Source organism: Corythoichthys intestinalis, chromosome 15 (genome assembly GCF_030265065.1).
Source record: "Corythoichthys intestinalis isolate RoL2023-P3 chromosome 15, ASM3026506v1, whole genome shotgun sequence".
NCBI lineage: Eukaryota > Metazoa > Chordata > Actinopteri > Syngnathiformes > Syngnathidae > Corythoichthys > Corythoichthys intestinalis.
Window position 1 is genome coordinate 10277035 of NC_080409.1, and position 20368 is coordinate 10297402.

Here is a 20368-nt window from a genome sequence, read left to right on the forward strand (position 1 = left end):
ATTCGAGCTAACAAGACTCTTAACATTGCATACCGCTTCAACATATTCAATAGTATTTAGTTTTCATTCATTTTAAATTAATATTCTGTCCGAACAAGCTTAACAGAGAATCCACACCGTGCCATCACACATCAAGCAGATGAATATGTAACTTTTTCTCCGCAGTGACAAAAACAGCTGACTGTGGCCCCAGTAGGTAAGGCTACATATGGAACAATGAAATTAACAGTTCACCTTCTGTGACCTGAACGGAGTCTTACACCTTCCTCCTGGTGCGCATGGACTTGAAATGCGTGCCCGCTTGTGCAGTCCCTGTTTTTTCACCTCTTTTATCAACACCATCGTCGTTTTGGGGCTTTTTGAAGAAACTTCGGACACTCAGTTGCCTTGACATTTTTCGGAGTAAGGCCAACGACGTCATGCATCAAGAGAGACAATAGCTAATTAATATGCTCACTCGCCACCCTGTGGTCTGGGGTGTGAATTGCAACCTGTCAAAATTACAGGTGGACTTCAGTTTTTTCCGTCACCGTTTTAAAAAATCGGTCAACGACGGAAAATATTCGGTTAACGCGACCCCTGGTCTCATATGTAACATGAGGACAAAGTTTCTCGCAGTCAGTGACGTTTCCAGTTATATCTTCGGTTATCAATGTCCACATGATGGCATCACAAACGCAGAATTCGCACTTCTTCACTTTCCCCGTCGTTCTTAAGAACCCTGGTTTAAATGTGCGCATGCGTGTGGATGATAGGCCAAACCGTAGAAAAATGTCTTCTTTTTGCCAAATATCCTGCTACGTGTGGACATGGCCTAAGACATGGTTTTTCCCTTTTTTCCCAAATTTAACAACAACAAAAAAAAACAACTTATATGTTTTAGAGATGTAACCAAAATTTCGGCGCCAATAACTATCGGCCGAAAATAGCTAAAATTGCATTTTGAATTTTCGGAAGACCGAAAGTTTATCACGAAAAAGTGTGAAGAACCGTAGTTCCCTTGGGATGACATCATTAAAACACAGCGAGAAGCAACACTACTGGCTCACCGACAACATTTCCGCAGTTTGGAAGTATTTTGGAATATCAAAAATATATATATAAACGCTTACATGTAGGAAAATTTAATAATATGCTTCATCGCTGCTACACGGTCGTTCTGAAGTTGATTTCCAATAATGTCCCGCGTCACATCAAGTACGGTGCATTTGAGCCCGTGTGCGTGAGTAGTTTAGAGTTCAACCAGGCGAACAGTATATAAATAAACTATCATTTAAATGCATACATGTGCATTTGTTGTGGTTTAGTACAATACATTTATAGACCCTACTCACATGACGTCACAACCACGCCTCCGCGCCATATTGTCCGTCAGCTCGTCCGGTTTAAGCATTACCGCTACGTAAATTCCTCCTATTATGGCGTGTTTTTCTGCTCGGTAACATTAATAATCAAAATGGTGAAGGCGTGTGTGGCGGTTGGTTGCAATAACAGAGAAGATAGACGGAGAGACTTGAAGTTCTACCGTATTCCGAGAGACCCGGAGAGGAGAGCGAGATGGACTGCTGCAATTCGACGAGAAAACTGGGCACCAAACGATCATTACAGATTATGTAGAAGTCATTTTATATCTGGTAAGATGCATTTAATATATATTTAGAGGGTTTTGGGCTGACAACCACAATTAAGATCATTGCGAGGCTAATCGCCGACAACATACAGTTTCAAATTCAAGATGCTTATTTCTTCCACCATCATTATTTTTTGAATAATATTTAGCTGGTACCAAGTGAAAGAAGCTGGCCTCATCTATGGATCATCAGTTAAACAGGTGTGTCCAAACCGTTTGCAAAGGGGGCCAGATTTGGTGTGGTAAAAATGCGCAGCCCATCCCACCTCCCGCAGCCCAGCAAGGGAGCCATCGTCCCCCCCCCGGGACCCAGGGTGGTCCCCCGGGCCACCCGCGCACCCATCAACCGGCCTTCAGGGATGGCAGGAGGGAACGCACCACCAACCCCACGCCTACACCCACCCCCGCCCGCCCACCCGGGCCACGAGCCACAGCCGCAGCCCCCCAACCGCCACGGCACGCCACGGGACCCCCAGCGGTCCACCAAGCCCCAGGCAAGGCAGGGTCCCCCGCCGGTGCAGGCGACACCCCGCTGATACACCGGCGCCCAGCCAGCGACCCGCGACGGAGCGCAGGGCGGATGCCCAGCCAGAGAAGAGAGGGGAAGGCGGAGGCAGGAGAACGCCCAGGAACTGCCACGGGGCGATGCAAGATCGGAGACCCGACCCCCCAACCTACTCCCGCGGCCGGCAGCCGAGGCAGAGGGGAGGCCACACCCCAGGAGCCACGCCATATAGAAAAAGTGTGGGACCCACCTACCACCCTATTACTGTGGCTGCGAGGTTCCCGACCGGCAGCCATCAGCCAGCACCGTGATGGGGGTGTGAGGGGAGGGTAGTGCAATGTATGCATTAAAATAGGAGAGCTTGGCTTGGGGCAGTGGGACCGCAGCATGGAGCTTCTGCCCAGCCGCCCGTCCCACCGCCCTTTGCCGGAGCTCTCCTGTGGAGTATGATGTGTGGTGCATTTAAAAAAGGTGCAGAGATGGCGGGCCTGTGGTGAGGAGGCAGCCGTGAGGTACCCCCACCCCCAACAGGTCCCAACCATCCCACAACCTTGGTGTGTGGTGCATTAAAAACAGGGGGGAGCATTTTGCATTTTGATCGAATTACATTCAATTGTGCTTAACGAATTGATATAGAAGTTTCCGATGTACTTCCGCTTTACTTCCGAATTTCTGCCCGTGACTTCCATTTTCCACATTCTCTAACCAAAAAACAATGGAGCTGGAGTGGCATCATCATCAAAATCCTTCAAAAAAGACAATTTGGAAATGCCGCATCCCATTTGCCATCATCACGACATGGGAGGACAACATGAAGAAACGGCTAAGAGTCACCACAACCAAAATATTTTTGTATTTTATGGACGGAAACAGAATCGCAAGCTCCGAGGCAAGCTCCGGGGCATCCAGTGCCTACCTGCACAGCAACAAAGTTGCATGTGTCCTAAAACATTAATACGGTAATTTTGTGTTCATGAAGGCATATGTGGAGCCAAGACAGTGCCACTACAAAGCAATAACAAGTACAATTACGTTCAATTTGACTAAAGTTCCGTGTGTTGCGTCACAGCTGAGACATCATTCGCTTTGCATTAGCTTCATCGAATAAGAAATGGAAAACAAACACTCATCTACTCCAACTCATACACGAGATTTTTACCCTAAATGCAAGTGTTACACGTTTTTTGTTGGTTTGTTGACAGGTGGAAATTGCTTTTAGGCAAGGGAAGACAACTTGATGTGCCTCACAACAACACTTACAGTATGTTGATGGACAATTATCGAGACTATGTGCATTCTACCTTGCTCACTTCATGCTCGACCTTTGTTAATATTTTTCTAATAATTTTATAAATTGTGATTTATTGACCTAATTTTCACATTGTTTTAAATAAAATAAGAAATGGAATCATCTCCAAAGGTTTTATTGCAATCAATATCTGCAATAAAAAAGAACGACATACCATTTGTGATTATATGTGCATGTGTGATGAGCTCATAATACGTTGGGTTGGATTAGTCTCAATCCTGGTTCTGCTGGACCTGAGCGCAGCCTTTGACACAATCGACCATAATATCTTATTGCAGAGAGTAGAATGTGACATAGGCATTAGAGGAGCAGCCCTATGCTGGTTTAAATCATATTTATCTAATAGGTACCAGTTTGTCAATGTAAACCAGCAATCATCATCGTACTCTAGAGTTAGTTATGGTGTGCCGCAAGGATCTGTCCTCGGGCCCATCTTGTTTACGCTGTATATGCTTCCTCTAGGTAATATCATCAGAAAACATAGCATTAACTTTCACTGTTACGCTGACGACACACAACTGTATTTATCATTTAAACCTGAGCAGGTCAGGCAAGTAGAAAAACTAAGCGCCTGCGTCCGAGATATAAATACCTGGATGAGCACTAACTATCTTCTACTTAACCCTGAAAAGACAGAAGTCCTTATAATAGGCCCGAAAAGTGCTGGAGACTCTTTATCTGCCCAGATAGTCACTCTGGACAATGTAAGTGTAGCCTCCAGCGCCACAGTTAAAAACCTCGGAGTTTTATTTGACCCTGACTTATCGTTTAAAGCACACATTAAACAAACCTGTAGAACGGCTTTCTTTCACCTGCGCAACATTGCCAAAATTAGAAAGATTTTATCTAAAAGCGATGCAGAAAAATTAATTCACGCGTTCGTTACATCGAGATTGGATTACTGTAACTCCCTACTTGCAGCTTGTCCTAAAAACTCTCTAAAAGGTCTTCAGCTAGTCCAAAACACAGCAGCAAGACTTTTAACAGGAACCAATAGAAGAGAGCACATCACCCCTGTGCTCCAGGCACTTCACTGGCTTCCAGTCGAGTTTAGAATTAAATTTAAAATACTCCTTCTTACATTTAAGACCATTAATGGGTTGGGGCCATCTTATCTCACCGATGCTCTCGTTCCATACCGCCCCAACAGAACACTCCGATCTCAGAATGCAGGTCTACTGGTAGTTCCCAGGGTTTATAAAAGTACTGTCGGAGCTAGAGCCTTTAGCCACCAAGCCCCTGTTTTATGGAATCAGCTTCCAGCTAGTATTAAAGAACCCGAGACAGTCTGCACATTTAAGATTAGATTAAAAACGTTCCTATTCGACAAAGCTTATGGTTAGGCTAGTTGAAGTCGGAGTAGACTCACAGTTTAGTTTAAGCTGCACTAGAAGCTATAATGCTGGGGGCAGTACAGCCGCTGAGTTCTATCTCCTTTTCTTACTCTACCTACCACTTGTCTTACTTTATTTCTATTTTCCAATGTTAATATCTAGTTGTCTAGTCTCTTCATCACTAGTCACCCGGTGTCCCCTTTTCCCCCCTCCCCTCAGCCTCCTGACTGTCCGGACCCCTGGCTGGATTGACGTCCTCGCTGCTACCCCCGTCTCATCTGACCAGAGGGACCTCTTCTTGCTCCTTTACTCCACTGTATTTTTACGGACTACAATTTCGCTTGCTAATTCCCATTAGCCGTTCTGGGGTTCCTGTCTGTCCGTCCTGGGAGTGGATCTCTCCTGACTGTGGTACTCCCCAAGGTTTCTCATTTTTCTCCCAATTGACTCTGGAGTTTTTGGAGTTTTTCCTTGCCGGCATGGAGGGTCTTAAGGATAGGGGATACCCAGGACTTGAACTGTATCTATTCATCTTTGTTGCTTCATTTCTAATTGTGTATCATATTGCCTCTGTAAAGCCCTTTGAGACCTCTGTTGTGATTGAGGGCTATACAAATGGAATTGAATTGAATTGAATTGAATACCATAACTATAACCAGAACCAGAGTTCCTTGTAACAACAAAATCGATGTCAGCCCTTCTGCATTCAGCAACTGTAATATTATTTGTAATTTCGCCTCATTTTGGTAACTCAGGTGGCCGGAGTATCAATCTACACTTCATGTTAACATAACAGATTGTTAGAATTTTGTCCACGAACGATCAACGAAGTGATAAGAACAAACATACAATCTTTTAGGTGGATTTTTTAGGTTCAAAGCACATCCATAATTTATTGTCTGCTGCTGGTTTCGATTTAAGGTGAGGTAGATCCACACTGGCGCTTAGTAGCTACTAGCTGGTTGATGATCAAATCATTCCACTTCCAACCACATATACAGTGGGGCAAATAAGTATTTAGTCAAGCACCAGTTGTGCAAGTTCTCCTACTTGAAAAGATTAGAGAGGCCTGTAATTGTCAACGTGGGTAAACCTCAACCATGAGAGACAGAATGTGGGGGCAAAAAAACAGAAAATCACGTTTTTGATTTTTAAAGAATTAATTTCCATATTAGAGTGGAAAATAAGTATTTGGTCACCTACAAACAAGCAAGATTTCTGGCTGTCAAAGAGGTCTAACTTCTTCTAACGAGGTCTAACGAGGCTCCACTCGTTACCTGTATTAATGGCACCTGTTTTAACTCATTATCGGTATAAAAGACACCTGTCCACAGTCTCATACTCCAAACTCCACTATGGCCAAGACCAAAGAGCTGTTGAAGGACACCAGACACAAAATTGTAGACCTGCACCAGGCTAACAAGACTGAATCTACGATAGGTAAAACGCTTGGTGTAAAGAAATCAACCGTGGGAGCAATTATTAGAAAATGGAAGACATACAAGACCCTGATAATCTCCCTCAATCTGGGGCTCCATGCAAGAACTCACCCCGTGGTGTCAAAATGATAACAAGAACGGTGAGCAAAAATCCCAGAACCACACGGGGGGACCTAGTGAATGACCTACAGAGAGCTGGGACCACAGTAACAAAGGCTACTATCAGTAACACAATGTGCCGCCAGGGACTCAAATCCTGCACTGCCAGACGTGTCCCCCTGCTGAAGAAAGTACACGTCCAGGCCCATCTGCGGTTCGCTAGAGAGCATTTGGATGATCCAGAAGAGGACAGGGAGAATGTGTTATGGTCAGATGAAACCAAAATAGAACTTTTTGGTAGAAACACAGGTTCTCGTGTTTGGAGGAGAAAGAATACTGAATTGCATCTGAAGAACACAATACACACTGTGAAGCATGGGGGTGGAAACATCATGCTTTAGGGCTGTTTTTCTGCAAAGGGACCAGGACAACTTATCTGTGTAAAGGAAAGAATGACTGGGTCCATGTATCGAGAGATTTTGAGTGAAAATCTCCTTCCATCAGCAAGGACATTGAAGATGAGACGTGGCTGGGTCTTTCAGCATGACAATGATCCCAAACACACAGCCAGGGCAACAAAGGAGTGGCTTCGTAAGAAGCATTTCAAGGTCCTGGAGTGGCCTAGCCAGTATCCAGATCTCAACCCCATAGAAAATCTGTGGAGGGAGTTGAAAGTCCGTGTTGCCCAACGACAGCCCCAAAACATCACTGCTCTAGAAGAGATCTGCATGGAGGAATGGGCCAAAATACCAGCAACGGTGTGTAAAAAGCTTGTGAAGAGTTACAGAAAACGTTTGGCCTCTGTTATTGCCAACAAAGGGTACATAACAAAGTATTGAGATGAACTTTTGGTACTGACCAAATACTTATTTTCCACCATGATTTGCAGATAAATTCTTTAAAAATCAAATAATGTAATTTTCTGTTTTTTTCCACATTCTGTCTCTTATGGTTGAGGTTTACCCATGTTGACAATTACAGGCCTCTTTAATATTTTCAAGTGGGAGAACTTGCACAATTAGTGGTTGACTAAATACTTATTTGCCCCACTGTATAGGCGCTTCCAGGAGTTCACGCACAGCAGAGAAAGTCCTAGAGCCTCATCTACGTCATGCTCAATCCATTTTTGGAGATTCCGTGAGTTCCTCTGGTTTGATTTTGCAGTTTTAACTTTGTTTACACACTGCTTACTTCAACCACATTTCATGTTATTCTGTCTAAACCGGAAGTCGGTAGCAGACAATGTCAAAGATGGCGCCGCCCAATTTTCGCTCACGAAACTCGTCTATAGTATTGATCCACATCGACTAATTCTTACACCCCTTGGGGATCCGCCCCTGCCCATGAGGTTTCAGAAACGCACCTTTCAAACTCAATGTCTCGAGCCTCCGGGGTTGTAGAACCAATGCCAAGGCAAAGGGCATTGACAGGAAAGAAGAAATAAAGAAAAGTAAGAAAAGAAAGTAAGAAAAAGAAAGATTTTTTTTTTTTTTTTTAAATAAAATAAAAAAGAAGAATTACGTACATGTGTATTTTTTCAGCCTTTTGGTTTCAGCAAATAATTGTGCTTTCGGTACATCCCTAATAAGTATATTTTAATAAATGTATTTTAAGCACTGCAAATGTAATTATGATCTAAAATTATACACTATCGTTCAAAAGTTTGGGGTCGCTTAGACTCCAAACTTTTGAATGGTAGTGTATATATAATAGAAAACAATTATTTGTACATGTATACATGAATATATCTTGACATTTTTAAATAAGATACTGTATTTATCTATTTATTTTAAATCTGCAATGGATTGAGGGTTCGAATTAGCGAGAGATCACTGTAATGTACTGTTTTCCTACTGAGTGTGTGCTTGTAGATGCTACAACGTGTCCTTATCCGTCAATGTTAATTCCAAATTGTTGGAAACCTATATTTAATTTTGGACTAGAAGTTTTGAAATTTATAGACAAAAATGTTTTGAAATGACTAAAATATGACTACGGCTAATAAGTATTTTCGTCCAAGCGGTGAAAATTGAAGGGCTGCCAAAAACAACACTGATTACCAACAACACTGTTTGCTTCTTACCTGCTTCTGTGTACTTGAGTCCAACTTTTTCCTCATCATCTTTGGATTTGGGTGGTGGCCACACAGCCTGGAGACGGCCCGGAGTCCGGTCCTCACTGTCTGCAGGTGACGTAGACTCCATCTGCGACGATGGAACAATGAAATTAGTGTATAATATGAAAAAGGTTTTATATTTTAAATGCTCCTCGCAATTTGTTGTGGTGATAACATACGTTAGCGTCTGTTGGAGCTTTCAGTTCCCTGGAGTTTCTCTCGAAAATGGATCTCAGATTTTCTTTGTCATTCTTAATCTTCTTTCTCACCGCTTCCAGATCCACAGGTTCAGTTTTATCTTTTTTAACCGATTTAGGGCCGAAAATGCTCCGAAAAGCTTCGTACGCCAAGTCGGAGGTTTTCCTGACTTCAGGATTGGAGGGTTTCTCGCCTGACATTTCATCTCCAGCTTCAGAGTCCTTATTTTTATCAGGTTCTACATCGGTTTTGGCCTCATTGTTTATACCCAAACTATTCCTCAGATTCTCTGAGAGGGGTTTCGGCTCAATGTGCTTCTTGGTTGGAGCGGATGTCTTCTGCTCGGGTAGGAGCTTGGTTTTGTTGACCGTTTTCTTTAGGCTGAGCAACGCCAAGTCGGCATCTTTTTCACTCTGCTTGATCTCTGACACGGTCTCTCTCTCATCCCCGACCGCTCCTTTCTTCAGGACCCGCAAACCGCTAAAGAGCGCCGGCATCTGAAAAGAAGGAGGCGTCGAGAGCGACGATGACGCAACTGGAGTCTTGGGTGAAATGGAACGTTCGGGTGAAACTTTGGCATTTGATTGGAGATTAGCAGATGAGAGCAATGTCGATTTCTTTTTATCCACGTTGTCCGACTGCTCCTCTAAACCGGGAATCACTTGTTCAGAATGTGGATCATTATCATTTGGCCCAGATTTCTGTAATGTCGCTGTACTCCCACTTATGATGATAGAGGGAACAGGCAGAGAACAATCTACTCCTTCATAGTTGTCCTCTTCTGTGTTCGATACTTTGTTAAATACACTAGTTGTGTCATCACTGGAACTCGGGAAGGTCGGGGCTGTCTGAAGGTCGGTTTTACGACTGAACCTGTCCGCAAATAAAAAAGATTCTGAAGGTGACACCCTAAACCCGTGCGTTCGAAACTCCGGAACATGCGACTCGGCCTCAGTGGCGTCTCGCTCTACATCTTCGTCCTTACGGAATATCGAATCCTTGCTATCCTCAGGTAGGCTCGGCTTCCTGATAATGACCAGCTTCTTTGACTGGTTTCTGCTTTTAAACCCCGCCCCATCCCCATCATCTTCAGAGCCACTGTGTGTGTCCACTCTGGTTACCAGGACGGTATCCTGGTCCATTTTATCTGGACGGTGACTTTTCCATTGACCAACATCAGCTACATCCGTACTGTCTTCTCTTTGTAGAGCTTTGCATTCTTCAACATCTGAAAGTTCCTTAAAAGACGTCAAGACAGCAGGCTGCGCATCTGACGCTGACCTCTCCTTAGTGAGGAGATTGCTAAAGACATTTATCAATGAGGCAGAGGGCTTTGACCCATTTGCTTCTGAGAGATGACTTGGATTGTCCATTCTCAATCAAACCTCACGTTAGCATGGGTGAAATAAAATCACAAAATAGCTGGCAGTTTTGGCAAAACGTCCAAGCTGCGAGGCCCAAAGCTGCTCCTATTCCACCTTCAACATTGGCAGGAAACAAAAGGTCTTTGTATGGACAAATCTCCCCTTACCTTCTCCAAACAATGCTACTGTTTGTGTGACAGGTTGAATATGAAGTAAAAGGCATTCATTGGGTCAAAGAAAGACTACTACTAGTTGTAAAAAGTTCCATGAGAATGTTCCTTGTGTCATGTCAATCGGTTCAATAGCTTGATCTATCCTGTTGTAATCTTCAGGAGAGCAGAGTTCAACTTTCACAAAGTATTTCCTACGATTCCCACAATATGAGCCGTACTTTCCGTATTGATGATGTGGATTATCCTACTTTTAGCGCTGCCGTAAAGTCTCTGGTCCATGACTGAGCTTTTCCTTTTGGTTAACGTCTTGTCGTCTTTAGCAATCTGTCTTAGAGAGAAGGAAAAGTCCCGCCGACTGTTGTATGAGGGAAAAAAACTTGCAGGTTGCGGAGGGGGGGCCTGCGTTTCACTGGTCTACCCAGTCTGTGGACGCCTTCCTTCAGGTCCCACCCTTTCTGGGAGGGAACCTGTAGCACCAGTTACAGGTGTCTGATTACCTCACATTTAAAAACTGGCAGCGTGGCAAACACAGATGGGTGGCGTGTGGTCAAAAGCAAACAAGTCCTACGGCATTGCCATTGTGGACAGGGTTAGCTAACGTGCTAACACTAAGAAACATGCTGTGATAAGTGACGTATTAAGTGCAATTACAGTGTACTACTATACGGGTTGACTCATTGTCACTGCCATTAATTGTAACTGCAGTGGAAAACGCATTCTTTTTATGTGCATGACTCTGGACTGCTCAAAGTTTTGCTGCTTGTTTTCTTAGTTTCAGGGTGAACTTGCATACTTGTTGCTCTAAGCAATGAGAGGACATTCCTTTCACAGTTCCTTGCAAAAATTGCACAATCTGTTTGATTGAACACCTAATCTGAGGAACGCGAAGCACAAAAATGTTTTAAAGTGAACATTGTAATTGTGTGAATTAAAGACCACTACTGATTTTCATCACTACTTCCCCACATTATTGCTATTTTTATATGCAGTGTGCACCTTGGTTATGATATAATAAAACCAGCCAACATTTTGCATTTTCTGTAGCATGAGGTATTTTCTTTAACTGATTCCTGGGGCGTAGGTTTGGTCCCAAGTTCCCAACATTGGTAGGGACGATATAACAGCATACCCTTAATGTACACTTTTTGCTGGGTACGGGACATTTATGAGACCAAACAGATTGGGTGAATGGTGGTCAGGGCTACATTTCTCACTAATACTAATTAAGTTAATAGGCTAAATGATCAATGCAAACTAAATCTGTATTGACTTCTACTAACTTTCATATGTATTGGTTTAGGCGATACACCATTCAGATTCAAACCTTTGTTTTCAAAAACTACTAAAGAAATATTTTGAAAACTTCCAGAATAAATGTCTGAATTTTTTTAGCAAATTTAAATTGCAATTTTGAACATAACTTAAATGTTATTAACATACACAATAAATAAAAAACTTATCACGGTAATAATCTCTTAACTATCCAGGAATGCAAAAAATGACCATTTTGGGGAAACCACGGTTCACTACACTTCTCGCAGTTTAATTAACGTTAACAATAGAAAAGACACTTTAGAAAGGACACTTCTCTCTAAGCAGCTTCCAACTCAAGTTTTACATGTTAGCAAATTCACATAGTTTAATGTTATGCTAACTTGGATGTAGGTTGGACTTTCAGTATCAAAATTAGTGGTGTGTTCTCCAACTCTACTACATTGACGTCTTTTTACATTACTTACAGTGGCTGCTGCTGGCCGGGAAAAGAAAACTTTTGAAAAAACTTCTACTATCCCTCCTCTTCGAAGAGGGCGGAGTAGGCAGCATGTTGTCGACATGTTGTATTTCTGTCAGGGCTGTGAGTGCTTGTGTTTGTGTGAGTGTGTGGTCGGTGAGTCAAGTCAGCAGCCAATCAAACGTGCGTTAGAGGGGTAAAAAATGGACTGGTACATTCAGCAAGTGAAAAGGGGTAAATGGAAGTCTGTGGATAATGAAAATAATTTACTTTACAATGGTAGGGTCAATTCTATTTTTACAACATATGGGAAGACAATCTAAATTACCTATATCACTGAAGTCATTATATAATGCAAATAAGGTTGATTAAAATTTGGTGGGGATAATTTGAGCATCCTGAAAAGTTTGTAGTGTTATGTGCCTACCGTCCCTATGCAAAGCTACGCCCTTGACTGATTCTGATTCATGGATTTCAAATCTGCCATCAGTTTTTTAACCCTTTGATGCAGTTGACATTTCTGATATTACTGTATTAGTGGCTTTAAAAAAAAATTTTTTTTTTTAAAGAATTATTTTCACTCAATACCACTTCTTTGTCAGTCCTTTAAACATGTTTCTCAATCATGGACAACATTTGCCTGTCATAGTTGACCGATTTTCATACTGTATAGTGGAGCGCAGTGGCATCCACAGACAATTTGGGAGCAGGTGCTCAGACGGAAAGCGTATGTAACTGCCAGTCTGGCTACCTCGTTATAACAATCTAAATTAATAAAAGAAAGGGGGGAAAAAAATCACAGATGTATTACGTAATTACGTAATTACATATTGACATAAGAGTCAACAAAACACTTTAAGTTTCTTATTTGGCTACTAAGGCTACTTCCCGAGACAAATAGTTATGCAACTGAGGTTTAGGGGGGCAAACACATACACATTATGTGTTACCTCTGCATAGGGGCTGCAGGCGGGGGCGAGGAGAGGGCGTGGACGGAAGCTATTGTACTGTGCTGCTCCTTAGGAGGGCGTGTTTCTGCGTTTGGAGGACAGAGGGTGCTCTCACAGTATTACTTTGCTGAATATTATTAGTATTGGCTTTTTTTAGGTGCCAATATGTACCCACTTTGTGAAAAAATATCACTATGCAATATTTCTACATTGAACAAAAAAAAAACCCTACTAAAAGTACACAAAATGTTGGGTTGACCAGTGTAATTTATAGGCACCTTTCATGACAGTGATAATAATGTGTTCATATTAAAAAAGCCTTGTATTGGAGTGAGTGCTTCTAAAGGATTTTCTTATGTAATCTCAGTGGTATTCTATACCTACACACAGTAAATCCCCTAAGAGGCCCTGCATTACCAGCATTGATTGCAAAGAGTTATAGTAATAGTATTTAATATCGCGGACTAAAAAAACAACCCTGAGATCAGCTGCAGGCATTAAATACTTTTTTAAATTGCTGAATTACGTAACCCAGTTGTGAAATACATTTTGCGCCCTCACTTGGTTGTTTAAGATACCGCAACAAAATGGATGTAGAATGTTTTGATATTACTTGAGAACCAAAACAATGTATGTGACAGGGTTGTCAGATTAATCGAAAAGTGCCAAATTGTTCAGCTTTCAGCTAAAGTTTTCAACTAAAAACTTTGTAAAATTATCATGTGAAAGCATTACATCATCATCATATATACTAGAAAATGCAATTTCTGGAGAAATTGCTATGGTAGCTGCGCTTTGGCCGGTAAACCCATTGGGGTAATTTCCTGTTGATATCAGATCACTTCCTGTTGATGAGGGGCATTGCAGGGTCACTTCCTGTTGATATCAGGAAACTTCCTATTGCTATCAAGTCACTTTCTGGTGATTTGGGGGCATTTTGGGGTCACTTTCTGTTGATATTAGGCCACTTTCTGTTGATTTAAATTCATTTCCTGTTGATATCAAGTCACTTACTGTTGTTTTGGGGCCATTTCGGGTTCACTTCCTGTTGATATCAGGCCACTTCCTGTTGATTAGGGGCATTTTGGGATTACTTCCTGTTGATATCAGGTAACTTCCTGTTGCTATTAAGACAATTCCACTTGATTTGGGGGCTTTTCGAGGTAACTTCCTGTTGATATCAGGTAACTTCATATTGCTATCATGTCTCTTCCTGTTGATTTTGGGTTGTTTAGGGGTCACTTCCTGTTGATATCAGGCCACTTCCTGTTGATTTGGGGGCATTTTGGGGTCACTTTCTGTTCATGTTAGGCCACTTCCTGTTGATTTGGAGGCCTTTCGGGGGTCACTTCCAGTTGATATAAGATCTTGCTCTTCGGGCATTTCGGGTCACTTTCTATTGATATCAGGTCACTTCCTAAAGATTTGGTGACAATTTGGGATCACTTCCTGTTGTTTAGGGGCATTTCAGGGTCACTTCCTGTTGATATCAGGTCATTTCCTGTTGCTACCAAGTCACTTTCTCTTGATTTGGGGGCATTTTGGGGTCACTTCCTGTTGATTTGGGTGCATTTTGGGGTCTCTTCCTATTGATATCAGATCTGTTCCTGTTGATATCTGTTCACGTCCTGTTGATATCAAGTCACTTCCTGTTGATTTGGGGTCAACTCAGGGTCACTTTCTTTTGATATTAGGTCACTTCCTATTGACCTGGGGGTGTTTCGGGGTCATTTCCTGTTGATATCATGTCACTTCCTATTAATTTGGGGACATTTCGGGGTCACTTCCTGTTGATATTAGATCACTTCCTATTGATATTATGTCACTTCCTGTTGATATCAGGTCACTTGCTGTCAATGGCATCGATGCACATTGTCGTCTATGGAATTGACGTATATGGGCGTCATCGGAATGGACGTACATCGACGTCATTTGCAAGGATGTACATGGCCGTAGCTGAATTGGACGTAATTGACGTACACGGGTGTTATTTTTTTGGTTAAAAATTGTGACATTTTGGTGAAATATTAAATGTGCCATAGGAAATTAATGGGAATGTGTTGGTCATAATAAATGTATATTTTGTGAGAAGCGTTAAGTTTTGGCAAAAACTGAATAGAAGCTCATTGTCTGCCACTGACGGCGATAGACGTCTAATCCATTTGAAATAGGAAGGATGGCAGCAAATGATTCGCTGCTAACCCTCGCACTCCGAATGGGCTGGACGTCTACTATTGGTAAACGCATTTCAATTCACAGCATAAGGACTACTGGATGGATGTCTATCATGTTCAATGGCCGTTCAAAAATAACTTGTATTTTTATTCTTATTTCTCAGAACAAGGGATTATCTCAGTCTGTTTTGGTTTAGGATCTGTCTGCAGATTACGATCAATGACCCTCTAATCTGTTTCAAGAATTTGTGATCATGTGCCTAAACGGCTGACTGGGGAAAAAAACGCCACGGCAACGTAGCGGACATGCGTGTTGTCGAAGCTTAAGGGGCCCTCACCGTGCACTCCAATTTGGGGCAATAAGGCGTATCCCCGATGATGTCATCCTCGGGCGGTGTAATGCGTAGAAAATCCAGGTGATCCGGGCGGGGGACACGGGACGGGGGGTCGTCGCCATCTAGCGTCCAAATATCATCGTGACGCAGGAGGGAGTCTTCTATTAGAGGGGATTCACAAACATACATACAAGCCAAGCATCATTAGCAATTTGTTATGCATGCAGAGTTGCTGAGCTGCTACGCTAGTAAAGTGCTAGTGGTGTGTAGCTTGCATGGATCATACAATTGCTTTCAAAGAAGGCGTCAGAATATTTTAGCCTCAAACATGCAGCGATAGACAGTCCTGCGTTTCTGCAAGCCTCGGGGCATGAAGCTATTTTTATCCACACTTACTCAGCCCTCTTTCTACTGGCCATACCAGCAGCAAGCTATAGTGATCCATCAGGACAGTCACAATTATGGGCTATTTTCAGGAAGCCTAGCTAAACTATGTCTTTGAAGGGTTATAGGTGTAGTAATGAAAACCTGACACTGCTCATTTTAGTTGAGAGATGGTTATGTCTATTATGTGGCCTAGACCACAATTTGTTAACAAAATACTATTTTTTTTTTTTTACCGATTTTAGAGTTGTTAATTTATGACTGTAATGCATCTATGAAAAGCTTTGTTGTTTTCACCTCAATACAGCATCATACAGTGATATGAAAAAGTATCTGAACCTTTTGGAATTTCTCACATTTCTGCATAAAATAACCTTCAGATGTGATCTGATCTTTGTCAAAATCTACTATCTCTAATATACTGTATACATATATTTTTTTAAACAAAATTAAATATGCACAGTGGTATAAAAAAAAGTATCTGAACCATTTCTCACATTTCCATCAAATGTGATCTGATCTTTGTCAAAATCACACCGATGTAAAAACAGTGTCTGCTTTAACTAAAACCACCCAAACATTTACAGTATAGGTTTTCATATTTTAATGAGGATAGTATGCAAACAATGACAGAAGGGGGAAAAATAAGTCAGTGAACCCTCTGCCGTAGGATACTTAAAGAGCAGTTGAAACCAATTTAGGTTAGGTGTGTGTCCAATCACTGATGAGTGGTTTAAAGCTGCCCTGTCCAATATAAAACACACACCTGGTAAGAATTGTCTTGATGATAAGCAGTGTCTGATGTGCATCATGGCTCGGTCAAAAGAGCTGTCTGAATACCTGCGATCGAGGATTGTTGATTTGTATAAAACTGGGAAAGGATACAAAACCATCTCTAAAAGGATGTCCATCAATCGACAGTCAAAGGAGTTGTCTACAAATGGAGAGAGGTCGGCTTCTCTCTCAAAGAGTGGCCGTCCACCAAAGATGACACCAAGAGTTCAGCGCAGAATACTAAGAGAGGTAAAAAAGAACCCTAGAGTGTCTGCTAAAGACTTACAGAAATCACTGGCACAGTCCAATATCTCTGTGCACACATCTACTATATGTAAAACTATGGTCAAGAATGGTGTTCATGGGAGGACTCCAAGGTGGAAGCCACTGCTGTCTAAAAAAAACATTGGTGCTCGTTTAATGTTCGCAAAAAGGCACTTGGATACACCACAGAAGTTTTGGCAAAATATCTTGTGGACTGATGAAACCAAAGTGGAATTGTTTGGGAGTAACACACAACGTCATGTGTGGAGGAAAAATGGAACAGCTCACCAACATTAAAACCTCATCCCCACCGTGAAGCATGGTGGAGGGAGCATCATGATTTGGGCCTGTTGTGCTCCCTTGGGGCCTAGACAACTTTCAATCATTAATGGAAGGAGGAATTCTAAAGTTTATCAGGATGTTTTGCAGGAAAACCTGAGGCCGTCTATCAGACAGTTGAAGCTAAAAAAAAAAAAAAGATGGATGCTCCAACAAGACAATGATCCAAAACACAGAAGTAAATCAACTACACAATGGTTTCAGAAGAACAAAATACACGTTCTGGAGTGGCCAAATCAAAGTCCAGACTTGAACCCCATTGAAATGCTGTGGCATGATCTAAAGACAGTGATTCATGGCAGACATCCCAGCAATCTGACGGAACTCCAGCAGTTTTGTAGAGAAGAATGGGCCAAGATTAGTCCTGATCGATGTGCCAGACTGATCTGCAGCTACTGGAAGCATCTGGTTGAAGATATTGCTGCCAAAAGGGAGGGCGACAAAATATTAAATGTGATGTTTCACTTACTTATTTTCCCCCCTTCCGTAATTTTTTGTATACTATCCTCATTAAAATATATAAACCTATAAATGTTTGGGTGGTTTTAGTTAAAGCAGACACTGTTTTTTCATCAGTGTGATTTTGAAAAAGATCAGATCACATTTGATGGAAATGTGAAAAATTCCAAAAGGTTCAGATACTTTTTCATACAGTCGCATCGTTGCGCTGCCGATGATTGTAAACTTTTATAGCAAAGTATGACTTTGCCTCGTCTCCCGGTACTCGCTAATAGGGTAGCTATCAGTGAGCTAAGCCACGCCAGGCATTATGCGAGACGTAGTTTTGAACTGCTGCATTTGGAAACATGCTGGTTGAATAGTTTGTCAGTTTATTTTGGTTATTGTTTGCGTGCAATCTAGAACATTGAATGACAACAAAAATTGAGTGGGAATAAAAATTTCTCAACGACAATTGTCGTGATAGTAATTTATAAAAATGTTTATGTGGCACATAGCCTACTGTGTGTCTGTATTGACTGCACTATATTTCCACGGGTCTGAATTTTTTTTTTTGTCATTATTTCATTCGGGTTTTTTGTTTTTTTGGGGGTTTTTTTTGCGTTTTTATTGTTTGATTATGTTTTAGAAAGAATAAAGCCTGTTGAGTAAAAACTTATTTCCATAAAGTATATACGATATACTATATGGCAATATGCTTTTTAAAAAAACTGAATTTTTCTGTCCATACGGAGGAGGCACACTTTAAACATATTAAAGTGATATAGGCATCTTTGAGTGAACTTCGAGTAAAATTCAAGTATCTCGAGGCCGGGCCGAGTGTCCTCTTTTTTGGAAATGAAAATATGGTCACCCTATTATAGGCAGAAAAAAAAGGGACATCCCCAAAATTCCTAAAATGTATAGAAATGTATCTATTCATATATATTTCGTATTGGTTCAATACAGAAGGCAACATTTAATTCTCAATTACGGATCGTTCCGTATTTCAAGGGACAGGTGACAACCCTAGTCACTCTCGCGTCATCCATGGCATTGAAACCAGAGCATGTCTTGTTGGCATTTACAGGTCACTTCCTGTTCATTTTAGAGCATTTACAGGTTACTTCCTGCTCATTTTGAGTCACCTCCTATTCATTTGGGGACGTTATTGAGTCACTTCCTTTTCAGGTACCCAAAATTAACAAGGAGTGACCCGTAAATGTCCCAAAAAGAAAAGGAAGGTACATGAAATACCCCAAAATGAACTCATTGCCTGGCATTGGCTGCCACTGACGGCCATAGTTGTCCAATCCATTTGACGTGGGAGGGATGGCAGCGAATGAACGAATAAACTCACAGCAGAAGGATGAAAATAGCTTGTTTTTCTGTTTATTAGTTGTTTTGTAGAATATCTTAGAATGCTTTCCTAATCAGTTTGACCGCCATATTGTGAGATCAGCGCTATTATGAGCCTTGCGTCGCAAATCGTGAGCTACAAGAGGTTCCCCCCTACTCATAACTAGCAGATTATTTTTTTAAGTGAAATAAAATAATACCCTTTTTATGACAATATCTTTTAACTTCATTTTGCATGAAGCGCCATGAAGTTCAATGTGCTGACTGCAGCGTGGTTGCCTAGTTGCAAATCAATTGCTTCAAAAAGATTGGGACTCCCTTTGAATAGAACATCAGAGTGGAGCCTTGGCCAAATGCTTTCAATTCAGTCACGATTAACCAAAAAAGTAGGAAGCTATGCTAGATAATGAAAAATAATCTGAGCTGTCCACTACAAACATCTATTATGAGCAGCTAGTTATCTGACGCTTGGACAAAAGAGGAGAAAGAACCATTGCATTCACAACATTTCATCCTAAAAATGCTGCATAGTACTGCAGACTGTGCTGGGACGGATCCAAATGCAGTTTATATCACTCCGAAGCAGCAGCTCTTGAGCATTTGCAAGCAAGTGGATTCTCCTCTTGAAAATTTCAAATAATGTTTTTTAAATCTCAACATATTGAGATCTAGAACTAGGGCTGCAAATAACAATTATTTTTATAATCGATTTATCAAATGATTAATTGAATGATTAATCGATTTATCGGATAAATGTCACTTTTTTTAGTTACCTTCACAATTTAACTTGAAGTTGTTTTACGCATGTTGTAAGTAACATTTAAGACAAAATTGATGAGTATTTCCTTCAAAAATAATATTTTTATAACTGTAGTCTACAACTGTACTGTTTTAAGTACATAAAACTTGTTAAAGATTTTAATAAAAGTTCTGAGTATAAAACATGAAAAGATCCCCAGTACACAAATCAGACATAATTCCTGTTCATTCAAACAAAAAAAAGGTGCTGCTGACTGACATTTCTTTTCTTGTGGGCAAAGCGCTGATATAAAGTGTCATTGATTCATTTATTTTCCTTAACTTGAACAAAACAACAAAATCGAATAACGAGGAGGCAGACTGAAACGAATCTGTTTTCTTTATCAGTTGTTCATAAATACAACCCAAACCCAATTTCAAATCACACTCTTTTGTTTGTGTGTGTGGTAGAGCAGGGCGGTAAACCGAAAATTTACCATTACCGAAATTCTTCACGATGACCGACGTAATTTTGACCATGTCGGTAAATTGGGTAATTTAATAAAAGAAGAAAATATAGTCTTTTCATCCCGCTTTGACTCTGTGTTGTTCGGCTATGTTCATTCCCCTTTAAGAAAGCAGACAGTGTGCTTACGTTTGGAGTCACATGGTTTTCAGGAAGCCAATCAAACAGAAGCCCGGTAGGCTAACGCT

The 20368-nt window shown here is 41.4% G+C and overlaps 1 protein-coding gene across 2 annotated transcripts in view; it reads right to left on the reverse strand.

Annotated features, from left to right (window-relative positions):
• Nucleotides 1-20368, reverse strand: part of LOC130930697 (formin-1-like) — a 187155-nt gene that overhangs the window by 119845 nt on the left and 46942 nt on the right. The window contains exons 3-4 of one of the 2 annotated variants that reach the window (XM_057858746.1): nucleotides 15362-15519; nucleotides 8400-8520 (exon numbers count right to left, since the gene is read on the reverse strand). In XM_057858746.1, the coding sequence (XP_057714729.1) occupies nucleotides 8400-8520; nucleotides 15362-15519 (279 nt within the window). Of the gene's footprint in view, nucleotides 1-8399; nucleotides 8521-8611; nucleotides 11268-15361; nucleotides 15520-20368 lie in introns of those variants that run through there. The other variant, XM_057858747.1, reaches the window with a different exon arrangement.